The sequence below is a fragment of the Quercus robur genome, chromosome 4, assembly GCF_932294415.1.
Source record: "Quercus robur chromosome 4, dhQueRobu3.1, whole genome shotgun sequence".
Classification (NCBI taxonomy): domain Eukaryota; kingdom Viridiplantae; phylum Streptophyta; class Magnoliopsida; order Fagales; family Fagaceae; genus Quercus; species Quercus robur.
In genome coordinates this window covers 6,056,933-6,070,096 of record NC_065537.1, presented here as the reverse complement: position 1 = coordinate 6,070,096, position 13,164 = coordinate 6,056,933, and the positions used below count along the sequence as shown (strand labels likewise).

The window sequence follows — 13,164 nt, the reverse complement described above, 5'->3', positions numbered from 1 at the left end:
AAGAGTGCTAATTAAACTTTTCTCAAAAAAAGAAGAAGAAGAGGTAATTAAACAAAGAATTCTATATATATATATATATATATATATATATATATCTTCTCTTTTACCCATTCTTTTTTTTTTTCTTTTTTTTAAACAGAAGTCCAGTCCACTTGTTGGGTAGTTGAATTGTCAAACGTTTTAGCTTTGCTTAAATAATAATATATCTTTCTACCAACGCCACTCCTACAATTATATCAACATTTCTCTACTGTCCACAATTGCTTAAATAATCCCACCATAGTTTTTCTCTTCAATCGACTGTTTCTCTCTGGCTCTCTCTCTTCAACTCATTGACCTTGACAACATGATCCATCCGCATCCTCAAGGTCCTGTCTCTTCTCTTATTCATTACTCTTTGTGAATTCTCTGTTTCTTTTTATATATTTTATTTTTATACTCTCCACAATTTATATTTGTTTTTTGTTCAATTTCTATTTGAATGATGGGAAATAGTGAAAAAGGGGAGAAACATTAAATTTGATTATACCTGGGTATTTTGCGTTTTCCTATTCTATATTTGAATTTCTCCTCTTGTAGCTAGAAGTTGTGATTGTCAAATAAATTATTTTTCACTTTTAATACTATTATTATGTGAAAAGTAAAAAAAAAAAAAAAAAAATAGTGTTTGGGTACCTGTAGCTTCTTTCTTGATTTCTGTGTGGTAATCATAATTTTTAGAGAGTGGGTTTTTCGAAAGACTTAGTAAATAAGGTCAGTTTGGATTGAACTTATTTTTGTTGAAATTGAAAACTGAAAACTGAAAACACTGTAACAAAATAATTTTTAAATGTATAAATAGTACCATAGAACCCATTTTTAATATTTTTAAATGTATGAACAGTGATTTTTGTCTCTGCACAGTAAATTCATGTGATTTTACTGTTCATGCGTTGAAAAAAAAAAAAAAAAAAAAAAAAAAAAACCCAAAACACTGAACGTAGACGCATAAAACACGCAATCCAAACGGGTACTATGTGTTTGGCTCCGAACGAACCTGCATATGCGTTTTCAACGTTTTCCTTTTTTTTTTCTGCACGCGTTTCAATTTTAGGGAACAAAGTGACTTTTCACGCACTGTTCATATACTGTTCACAAGACCTACAACTACTTTATTCAAAAAATATATATATATATATATATATATGTAGGGACACGATTATTAACGATCCAAGAATGACATTGGGCTCGTATGTAAAGGGCCCGAACAATATAATTTGTAGAGTGTGGGCTTGAAAAGCTGGACCTTGGTCACCGGACAGCGGTCTAGTCGTGATTTTTATGGAAGCTTATACGAGGGTGGACTTGGCTTGACTAACTAAGCCTTCTGTCGGTGCATCTTGTAGGGTTTAAGTCCTCAGACCACGTCTGAGGAGCGTAGTATCCTTCCCCTTCTCCCTTTTGTAGGATTTCTCCCTCTTGGGGATCCTCCTTCCCCTTGGCTCTCTTTCCCTTTTATACTAGTGTTTACTTCCTTTTCAGTGTCCACGTGTAAGTTTTACTTTCTGGGGTATAGACCTGTCCTATCAATCCATACATAGAGTGGTTGGGGGTGGTTGGAAAAGTTAAATAGCATGGTTTGGAGTATGGGCCTGTCAGATGCAGGGTTCTATACTACGGTGTTGGCAGCTTTCTCCCTTGTCCTGCCCCTGTACTAAGTTTGTCCTTTTCTTCAGGCGTTTTGTGAGGTGCCGAGCATAAGATCGTCCTCGGCCATATATTTGGGAATTGTCTGGATTTTTACTTTGCGTCCTCGGAAATTATTCTCCTTGACTTGGATCTTGGGCCCTATTATGAAGTGGGCCGGGCCCACAAATTCTCGGGCCCCACAATATATATTAAAAATAGGTCTCACGACACTATTCACCCATTTAAAAATTATTTTGTTACAATGTTTTCAGTTTTCAGTTTTCAACAAAATAACAGACCCTTAATAAAATTGCTAACTTTCAATTATGTTTCTTTTTCTTTTGAAAGACTCCAAATTACTTTTTTTTTTTTTTTTTCCTTTTTCCTATAGATTATTAGTACATGAACATTGCTAAACCTTATGATCTAATATCTCCTAATAATCTCAATTGCGTGTTAGATCAAGTCTCACAGCCAATCTTGCCAGTGGCGACACCACGTACAGTAAAAAAAAAAAAAAAAACTATATATAATAATTAAAATTTTTTTATTTGTTTACCCTTAAAAAAATTATGAACACCCTCAACCAAAATTAGAAATACCCTCAAATTTAAAATTAAAAAAAATTATTTGTTCTACTTTCAAGCAAAAAAAAGCCCAAAAAATTTTTTGAACTAAAATCTAGAAAAAAAAATTGTAATAGAGCAAGCCCACCAAGAAAAAAAAAGCCCAACATCAATCCTAAACAACAGATTACAAACCCAATCTAAAGAATAAAAACAAGGTAAAACAAACCCAACATGGTAGCAAACCCATGAATTCTAAAAAATAAAAATAAAAAACCCAATATACGCAATTACAAGTTGTCAAAACAAATAAAAAAACCTCAAATCCCTAAAAATTTTACCTTTCTTTTTCTCATTCTTGCTCTACTTTTTTCTCTCAACTCTTACTCTCCGCCTCTCTCATTCTTTCTCTCCACTCCCATTGTCAAGGCTGGCCCTAGACCAAGCTTCCTCCAATCTCATTTTTTTTTTTTTTTGGCTACTGCGTTTGGGTTTTGATTCTACAGAATGAAGAATCGCTGAATGGATTTTGACTTTTGACTTTTGAGGTACTTGGATTTCTGCCTTTCTCTAGACTCTTCTTTAGATTTGTTAAAGACTTTGAGCATGTTTGGTACACTATAATAATTATTACATATGAATACATTAAGTTGGAATGTAATAAATATTACTATTCATTAGTTTGGTGACCATTTAGGAATAGAATTCTGAATATGTATCCACAATTTAGTAGAGTATAAAAAGAATGTGTAATTAAATCATTTTTAAGTCAAATTTTGTAAAATACACTTATTTTAGGGTGTTCAAAATAGAGTTAATAATTAACAACAAGGAAAAGTTATTTTATTTCATTTTGAAGATGAGGCAACTAATGGCTTTTTAATAAATTTTAAAAAAAAGTTATTACATAAGGTGAAAGAATAGATATTCAATACTTTTAATAAGGAATAGTTATTCTTCATTTTGAAAAATAACTATTCATAAAGAATAACTATTCATTGTAATAAAAATATAACCAAACAACTGAATAGTTATACCATAGGAATATCTATTACATTACAGTATCTATTACAATCTACCAAATGTGTCCTTAAGTTTTTTCTGGGCAGTGAGTTGGATGTTTCACCACGTTTGGGCCTTCAAGTTTTTTTTTTTTTTTTTTTTTTTTTTTTTTTTTTTTTTGCAATAGGATTTGTTTTATGTTTTTTGTGGGAGCCATCTTGGCAAGCATCCTCTTGGCTGGGCTAGGGCGCTGGGCTTGTATAGTGTTGTTTTTAATTTTTTTTTTTAATCTTGTGTTTTTATATATATATATATATTTTAGTTATTGGTAATATAATGAATAAATCTTTATTTATGCAGGTTAAGATTGCTAAAAACTTGTTATTGTTTGGTGAAACTATAACAATACTGTTTATATAAATCAAGTTTTATTTCTCATTTGCTCTACACTTGAAAGTGATTTTTTTTTTTTTTTTTTTTAGTTTTTATAAATATATTGTTTGATTAGAAATGTCTACTAGAAAATATGCATCTGAATATGAAAAATTTTTAAAAAGAAAAAAAGAAGAAAAACTAATTGAGTCTCAAAAAGGATCAATGGATAAATTTGTTATTAGTAATAAACAAAATATAACACAAAATTTAGATGAAAATATCACAAATGAGCAAGAAATTCACCAAAAATATATTTTAAATGAAATATATTATAATATAAAAATATTAAATAAATATTAATTTAATTAATACATAAGTATAAACAATAATTTAATTAACGAATAATTAATTGGGGGAAGTAACTAATAAACAATAATTAATAATTTAATTAACCAATACATTATAAAAGACAAAAAAATTAAATTATGTTAGGCTAAACAACAATTAATAATTTTATAATTAATGAAATAACAATATAACAAATTATAGTTTATAAAAGACAAACAAATTAATGAAACAACTAAACAACAATAATTAATAATTTTATTAATATTTCAAATGAACTTATAGCTTATTATTTATTCTTTTGCTAGAATTATGAACAAATATTTGATAAGAAAACCACGTAGAAGGCAATTGTAAACTTTATATATTTACGTGTTTTTTTTTTATTATTGTTGTTGTCAATATGCAAATTTTCTTTTTTATTAGATTGTGTAATTTATGCTTGTTGAGGAACACTCTGAAAAAAATTTCCTAGAGCCGCTACTGAATCTTGCAATCCCATTATCTCTAATTGTTTTGTTAATAATCGCATTATTCATGTTAAAGATGCATAGTTGTTATTTTTGAAAGGGTATACTGGTTATTGCGAACTTTCTCTTTCTTCTCTTTTATTTTGTTAATATAACACTAATTAAGTTCATCCCATGTAATGTAACACGTTTAAAGAAACCAAAAAAGCAAAGTCAAAGAGTCTATTTGCTGTGTACATACCTGGTTTGGCATTTGTACAAAAGGTCAAAGATTAATGCAGTTGTGTACATACTTTGAAAAGAACTAAATCCAATACAATCCTATGTGTTCACTTTTTAATTCATAATCTAGAAGTTTAGCTCTAAAGATTGAGAAATCAACTAATGATCACAGTTGAAGAATTGGAGGATTCAGAATCATAAACTTATTACTAAAATTCCAAACTTTCAATTCTATTTCTATATAAAAATTATAATTGATAAAGAGGCATAATTGTTAGTTTGAATTGGTAGATACATTGTATAATTGATGTCAAAAAGAGGCTTTCTATGAATGTTCTTTTCTCTTATCTGTCATTTTTTGTGGTTTTTCCTAGAAGATGCTAGGAAGAAAGAGATGGCCACTTGCATACCTACTTCATTTCACCGAAAGAATAAAAATTTTCTTGGGTGTTTGTTCTTTCGTTAAATTTTTTTTTTTAATAAATAAATCTGATAACATCCAATCTTACTTTTGAATTAAAAAAAAAAAAAAAAAAAAAATTGTTGACCCATAACAGTTATATACATATGATACATTTTACATCAAGTAATTTGTTGCATGACTTTCTAAATGGCAAATACATGTTGTTTTCTTTATAAAAAAAAATTCATGTGAAAAATACTAATCAACCCGACCCGTCCCGCAACCCGATTGACCCTAACTTGTTTTTAACCCACTTAAAATTACCTGTTTTTGACCCGCAACCCAATTGACCCGACCCGACTCGCCCGTTTTTCCATGTCTAGTTTTTTCCCCCTCAAACTTATTTTGGAGATTACCTACCCCTTAATTGGTCATATTGTTAGTTGTTGGTAGAAAAGAACTATATATGAAGTGATATTCACTTGTTTAATAATGCTATATGTTGGCAGAGAAGAGTATCAGGATGGAGAAAGCAAGGCATGTATTTAAGGCCAAAGAAGAATACTTCATCCAGAACGGAGCAATGTTACTAGAGAAGCAAATCACTTGCAACCAAGGTAGAGATACAGAGCCAATCAAGATTTTCTCTGCCAAGGAAATCCAACAAGCTACTAATAACTATGATCCTAATCTAATCCTTGACTCTGATATCGCAACAATCTATAAAGGAATACTAGATGAGAGGGAAGTAGCTATTAAAGTGAAAGACCCTCCAACATGTTGTTCCACTGAGACGATGGCAGATTTCTTCTTACAACAAGTCACAATAAAACAATTGATCAGCCACAAGAACGTTGTGAGGCACTATGGTTGTTGCCTAGAAACTGAAATTCCCATGTTGGTTCTTGAGTTCATCCCCAATGGCACTCTCTTTGATCAGCTCCATGGTCAACGCAACAAGATTAATTGCCGGATCTCTTGGCTTGACCGTGTAAGAATAGCCACTGAGACATCCTATGCTCTTTGTTACATGCACTATGGTAGGTTAAGGCCAATAGTTCATTTGGATGTCAAATCAACAAATATATTTTTGGATGAGTTCTTGACTGCTAAACTATCAAATTTTGGTTTTGCGGTTTCAATTGCACCTGGAGAAGACTTTTTTCAAGGTAGTTCAGTTCCACTTGGAGAAGGCTTTTTTCAAGGTAGTTCAGTTCGGGGAACTTACGGAGATGTAGACCCTGAATATCAAGCAACATTGCAGGTCACGGATAAGTGTGATGTTTATAGCTTTGGGGTTGTACTGGTGGAAGTCTTAACAGGTCACTATCCCACAGAAATGTTCTTAGGGCATAACAATTTGGTAGATCACTTTGTTTTGTCAATGGAAGAGAACCGCATATTCCAAATTGTTGCTGATGTGGTGCTAGGCCAAGGAAGCAATGAAGATATTCAAGCATTTGCAGAGCTTGCATTGAGATGCGTCAAGAATCAGGGAGATGAAAGGCCAAGCATGAGAGAAGTTACGATAGAGCTTAGGCGGATACTACAACTTATGAGGTCAAAAGACTCAAAACTAAGACTGCGTTTGGATTGGGCTGATACGTCTGCGTCTGCGTTTTGTTTGCTATTTTTTTTTTTTTTTTCACGCGTTTTTTCAGATTGCGGCTATTGTTCATACACTGTTCAATGAACAGTAGCCGTAAACTTTGACTTTTCAAACTTTTTTGACCAATCAGTGCACATCGTATACTGTTCATCGACTCACAAATTTCACTTTTCAATAACTTTTTTATTACAAATGGGTCCCACGGTACTATTTTCACATTTAAAAATTATTTCGCTACAGTGTTTTTCAGTTTTCAGTTTTCAGCTGTATCCAAACGGACCCTAAGTAACGAAACTGGTTCAACACTAACACGATTAACATAAGTCTATGTAAAATTAAATTAGTTTTCATTGTTGGCATTAGAAGCCCAATGTGTATGGGATTTTCAAGTCTTTTTACTGTCTACTAAGCTTGTAAAGTTAACTTTATCATATTATTTGTTATTTGGGTATAAATTGGTTTAAATGGAACAGAAACAACCAATGTTCGAGGAAATTGTAGAATATGATAATTAAAGATGGTAGGGGAAAGGGTAAATGGATCATTTCTGGATTTTTTTTTCCTACTCTTGACACGTGTAATTCATTGTTGGGAGACATAGTGATGTTTGCTGGTGATCTCCCTAATTTGTTGTGATTAGTGCCTGAATTGATACGTCTGTCAATAATTTCATTGGCATGTGACCCAATTCTAGTTCACATGCCCTTGCTACTGTACCGATGCAACACTCAATACTCAAAATATGTTCTAAAGAGATCTCACGCTGGAAAAGATTTGATTACATTTCTGTGTCTGACAATTACTTTGAAACCATGCCTGCAATTCTGTCTACTAGGGACAAGAAGATGGAAAACCTTTTTTTTTTTTGAAAGAGAGTAATTTTATTGCAAGCAATTCACTATTAATTTTGGAAACATGGAGGAGTATCCTCCAGCCAAATCCTACTTGTGTGGCATTTGTTTGCATCTAAAGCTAACATATGAGCACATCCCTATTGCAACACTTAGGTGACCATCTAACTGAACACTTAACTTTTGCAACTTTGTTTTTTAAGTCATCCACCAGATGGCTAACAAAAGATAAACAAGGCTCCATTGATGGAAGCTATCCTTTGTCTGCATCCAAATGCCTTAGCCCTTAGGTCACACCAATCAGCAATGATTGCACTTGCAGTATCTATAATTACCACACCATAACTCAGTAGCATCCCCGTTTATCAGTAAGCTCATCAAAATTAATTTTGGAAACATAAATAGGAGGTAGAGCATAGTCTATTGCATTGACCTTCAGGAGTTACGGTTAATGAAGAGATAGCCTCTCAAAAGGTTTGGACGTAATCCACTGCACATGACATAACTCTGCCACTATGCTTCAACCACCCCCGCGTAAAATCTTACTTCTAAGTTTGTTTGGAAATAAGTGGCTATACCTTCCTCCAAGAGTTAGGCTGTGTGGTTATGTGCTCTCGCTCTTGGGCAACCATAAGCAATGAAATTTCTTAGAAGTAAAATTCATTGACATGATATTCTTTTGTATGGTTGCGATTTGATGCTTCTGAAGGATGTAGTTATCAAGTTTCACTAGCATTAGATTTCAGACTTTAGAAAGCAAGAAAAGTGGAGCTTACTGTGTAAGTTTTACTGAAGACGTTGAGAAGGTATTGGTGGTGGAAAATGATCAATTTGACGCCATGATTGATTTGCTTATAGCTCTGACAACATGAAAATTTTGTACTGTATACTTGAAGAAAGAAATGAAGAAGGTAATGTAGAAAAAAATTGTGCAGATAAGAAGGATATTATGGAAAAGAGATCCACCTCTGCGTATAGTAGACAAATTGCACATGTACAAATCTTATTCTCTAAAGCATCATTCTGAATATCCATTGCATAAACACAACCCTGGCTAATTCATCAGCAAGTATAATGACCATTGCTAAAGTATCATAACCATTGCCACAAGTGGCATTAATCACTGTATCCCCTTTCTGGACATCATGTTGAAGATCACCACCAAATCTAGATTGTGGTATACTTTCCTAGAAAGGAGCAGTTAATCATAAATGGAAGCATGATCCGGTGCAATTCATTCTGTTTAAGGATGAGCAGATCACCTGCAAGATAGGAAGTGAAGTAAGCATGGAATATGTATGGCAAGCATATTATCATTTGAGTATGCCATTGAAGTGTCAATAAAAGACATCTAGGGACCTTAAATCAATTGTTGATTGATCAAAAAGATAAGAAAATTGTAGAGAGTAATCCAACATGCATAACGTTCCAATTTCTAACACTCGCATCAGATGCTTCAATTTCGTTCAGAAAGGAATTCTTATGTAAAGTTCCAATCTATTGTTGTAAGAACTTTCTCTCTGCTGTATTTAAAGTGCACTTTTATATTTTACTTTCTTTTCTTCAATTGTTCCCACAATATATAATGCTAAAAGAAGTGATGAAGGGAATTTTTTTATTATTAAAAATTACACATGAATGTAACAGGGAATCCGTTTCTATTTGGGTGTTGGGTTTGTGTGCCCTTTCAAACCCGTAGAACGTAAAATGCCAGTGGCCGGAGAGAGAGAATTGGAGGATGGGAACAACAGCAGAGGGACCAACCTTGTTCTCCCTGTAGTATGAAGTGGTAGCACCCATATTACACAAAATTCCCAGGTTAAAAAAAAAAGTTGAATCACATAAAATTTAATGTAAAGCATTAATATTATAGCTTAGCAATGTAATTCATGTGGTAGCACCCATTTCCATTCAAACTCAAATGACATTACACAAGCACACACAATCTCATTGCAGAAAAGTCCAATAATCATTCAAGAAGTGAGCAACTAGCACAAATAAGTAACACAAATAAGAATTCAAGGTATTTGAACCCATTTTTTGAAACTCCATGAACAATAATCAAGAAATCCAATGACTTACAGAGTATTTGAACCCATTTTTCCAAATCCTAGCAACCTTCCTTCCAATTGACTGAGCTCTCCTCACCACATTCCAAGTACTCCTAGCAATCAGAGTCACCGAAAGACTGATAATTTTACAGAAATTTTACAGAAATCTGTCATACCTGAGCTTTGAAGCGTGAAAGAGAGGGAAAAAGGGAGGGGGATAGAAACAAAGTAATGGGATTGTGACCTGTATTAATTTACACGGTACTTTATTTCAGAAATATCAAGTACCATTGAAAAAAATTATTAACATGCCAATTTTCCCTTTTACCCATTTTAGTTACCACCTGGTTATGTGCTATGATCCAGGGCAAATTCGTCCATTAACAACGACTCTAAACCAAAATAGGCTCCACGGTGGAGCCTCCACCACCTTAAACTCTCACTTGGATCCATCAAAGGGTAACGAGCTAAGGGTCCATTTGGATACAATTTATTTTATTGAAAACTTAAAACTGAAAATACTGCAGCAAAACAATTTTTGAATGTATGAATAATACTGTCAGACCCATTTTTAATTAAAGTTTGGGTGAAAAAAAGATGTTTGTGGGTCCTGTAACCAGTGTACGGACTCACAAACAGTGTCATTTCAGACTAATTGTGGACGTCCAAAGTGCTAGTGGGTCCCGTGCATGTGCACAGGATGCACAGGACCCACTGGCAAGTCTGTCCCCCACATGAAACCAACTTCAGGTAAAAAAAAAAAAAAAAAGAGGAAACATGAAAGAGAAAAAACGCAGATATAAATAAGCCCTATCCAAACCGCATCTAAGAGTTTATTGGACATGAAATTCTACTTAAACAAGACTAATATCTTCTCCTAAAAAAAATTAGTATTACTGTTGAAATTTTTTTTAAAATAAATTTCATGATTTAAAAAAAAATTCTTTAAATCATCTAATTTACCCTTTTTTTTAATGGCTAAAGGTTTTTTTTTTTTTTTTAGAAAATTTAATGATAAAAGGTAGGTTATACATTTTATGTTACAACATTTTGATTAAATGTAAATATTACAATATAAATAAATTAAATAATGACAAAGTTTAGTTACAAAATTAGTTATAGTCTAACGTTACAACTTTACTCAATATTTTTTTATTGAATATAATTTACCCAACAAATAGACTAGAACTCACCAATATATATACACACACATATAATTTATGGAATTTTTATTTCAATCAAAATTTTATGACTGAATCTGTTGGGATGGAACTCATCTACCCTATGAAGTTAGGAGATTTGTGTGAGAAGAACTATTTTCATTTTTTTTAATGAGTTTTTATTAACGTAGTTGAATTATTGCTTAAATTATAAGATTTTTTCAAAAAATTTTAGATAATGCAATTCATCTTGATTATTGATATTATTTTTTGATTTGCTGTTCTTAATTGATTATGCAGATTATTTCCTCACTTATGACAATATTAAAATGGCTATAACTGATAATTTATAAGTAAATATTTACATTGTAGTCTAAATACTTGCATTTTTGTAATTTATGGAATTTGTTTTTGGTCATATATACAAGAAATTTATATATGATTAGTACTTTTGCTATTATACATGTTAGCAAGTATAATGGAAATATTTTTAAGTGCCACACACACACACATATATAATTAAATTACAGTTTTACTACTAAGAGCTTTTGTAATATCATTTTTTTTTTCAAAAAAAAAAAAAAAAAAAAACTTAGGTAATACACATTTTCCATGTAACTTAATTTTTAAAAATATTTTTACTATTTTATTTGTTATTAGATTTGGTTATATTATCAAAAATATATATTTTTAAATTAATATATAAATTTTTTATTAAACCGTTCATCACACTGACATAATACTAATGTGCGTATATATATATATATATATCTATTTTTTATACAATATTTGTATATATTAAGAGGATTCAGAAAGTTAGTTATTGCTTTTTTCCCTGTAAAAAATACCCCTAAATTAATTAACCAACGACTTAAAAATGGAATTAAAATAGTAAATTGGTAAAAAAAAAGTTAGTTATTGGTTTTTTTACAGTAAAAAATACCCCTACCTAAAACTTAAAAATCTGTATATATTAAAAGGATTCAAAAAATTAGTTATTACTTTTTTCCCTGTAAAAAATACCCCTAAATTAATTAACCAACAACTTAAAAATGGAATTAAAATAGTAAATTGACAAAAAAAAAAAGTTAGTTAATGGTTTTTTCAGTCAAAAATACCCTATCTAAAACTTAAAAAATGAGTTAAAATAGTAAATTAACAAAAATAATAAATTTCTATTTCTACATTGAAATGCCTTTTTGCTTCTAATAAACTCCTACTTTTATGTTAATTTAAATTCCTACTTCTACTCTCTAACTCCTTACAAAATAAGATCACCATTTTGTTAGGTTAAAACTCCTTCAATCTACAAAACTCACCCCAAATATTCATTTTTTTTTTATTAGAAAAAGTAGAAACCCTTAATTATAATAAATACATATTATTAAATTTTATCAAAAAATAGAAGCTCAGAGGCTAGTATATACTTCTACTCTCTAACTCTTTACAAAATAAGATCACTATTTTGTTAGGTTAAAACTCCTTCAATCTACCAAACTCATCCCAAATATTCATTTTTCTTTTTTTTTTTATTAGAAAAAGTAGACACCCTTAATTATAATAAATACATATTATTAAATTTTATCCAAAAAATAGAAGCTCAGAGGCTAGTATATATCTGTTGAATTGTCAATTATCAATTTATCATGTTCTGCTCTTGCTTTTAAATAATTGAATTGTCAATCGGAAGTTTCGTAATTGGACCTCCTACCAGTCCACTTGTTGGGTAAATGAATTGTCAAACGTTTCAGCTTTGCTTAAATAATAAAATATCTTTCTACCTACTCCACTCACCACTCCAACAATTTTATCAAGTTATCAAGTATCAATATTACTCTCTCGTAATAAAATATCTCTTCTCTTATTCATTACTCTCTGTTTTTATTTTAATACTCTCCACAATTTATATTTGTTTTTTGTTCAGTTTCTGTTTGAATGATGGGAAACAGTGGAAAAGGGGAGAAACGTTAAATTTATATACCTGGGTTTTTTGCGTTTTCCTGTTCTATATCTGAATTTCTCCTCTTGTAGAAGTTGTGATTGTCAAATATATTATTTTTCACTTTTAATACTATTATTATGTGAAAAGTGAATCAAAATAAAAAATAGTGTTTGGGTACCGGTAGCCTCTCTCTCTCTCTCTCTCTCTCATCGACCTTGACAACGTGATGTATCCGCATCCTCTAGGTCCTCTCTCTTCTCTTATTCAGTACTCTCTGTGAATTATGTGTTCTTTTTTTATTAAATTTATTTTTGGTTTGTGTTCAATTTCTGTTTGAGTGATGGGCAAACAGTGGAAAAGAGGGAGAAAAGTAAAATTTATTTCTGGGTTTTTTGTGTTTTCCTGTTTTCTATCTGAATTTTTCTTCTTGTAGAAGTTGTCAGATTGTCAAAATACAAAATGTTTCCCTTAAAAAATAAAAAAGTGTTTGGGTAGCAGTA

The 13,164-nt window shown here is 31.2% G+C and overlaps 1 protein-coding gene and 1 long non-coding RNA gene across 2 annotated transcripts; one reads left to right on the top strand and one right to left on the bottom strand.

Moving 5' to 3' along the window:
- Window positions 1-5,539: 5,539 nt before the first annotated feature.
- LOC126721258 (wall-associated receptor kinase-like 22) lies at window positions 5,540-7,801 on the top strand. The gene is made up of 3 exons (XM_050424312.1): window positions 5,540-6,220; window positions 6,257-6,656; window positions 7,726-7,801. Exons 1-3 carry the CDS (start codon window positions 5,551-5,553, stop codon window positions 7,799-7,801), a joined length of 1,146 nt encoding a protein of 381 aa, XP_050280269.1. The 5' UTR covers window positions 5,540-5,550.
- Window positions 7,802-8,438: 637 nt separating this feature from the next.
- On the bottom strand, window positions 8,439-9,772 carry LOC126720461 (uncharacterized). The gene is made up of 2 exons (XR_007653416.1): window positions 9,594-9,772; window positions 8,439-8,773 (listed from the first exon to the last, which is right to left on the bottom strand). It is a non-coding gene; the product is annotated as an uncharacterized LOC126720461 (long non-coding RNA).
- Between the last annotated feature and the right edge of the window lie 3,392 nt (window positions 9,773-13,164).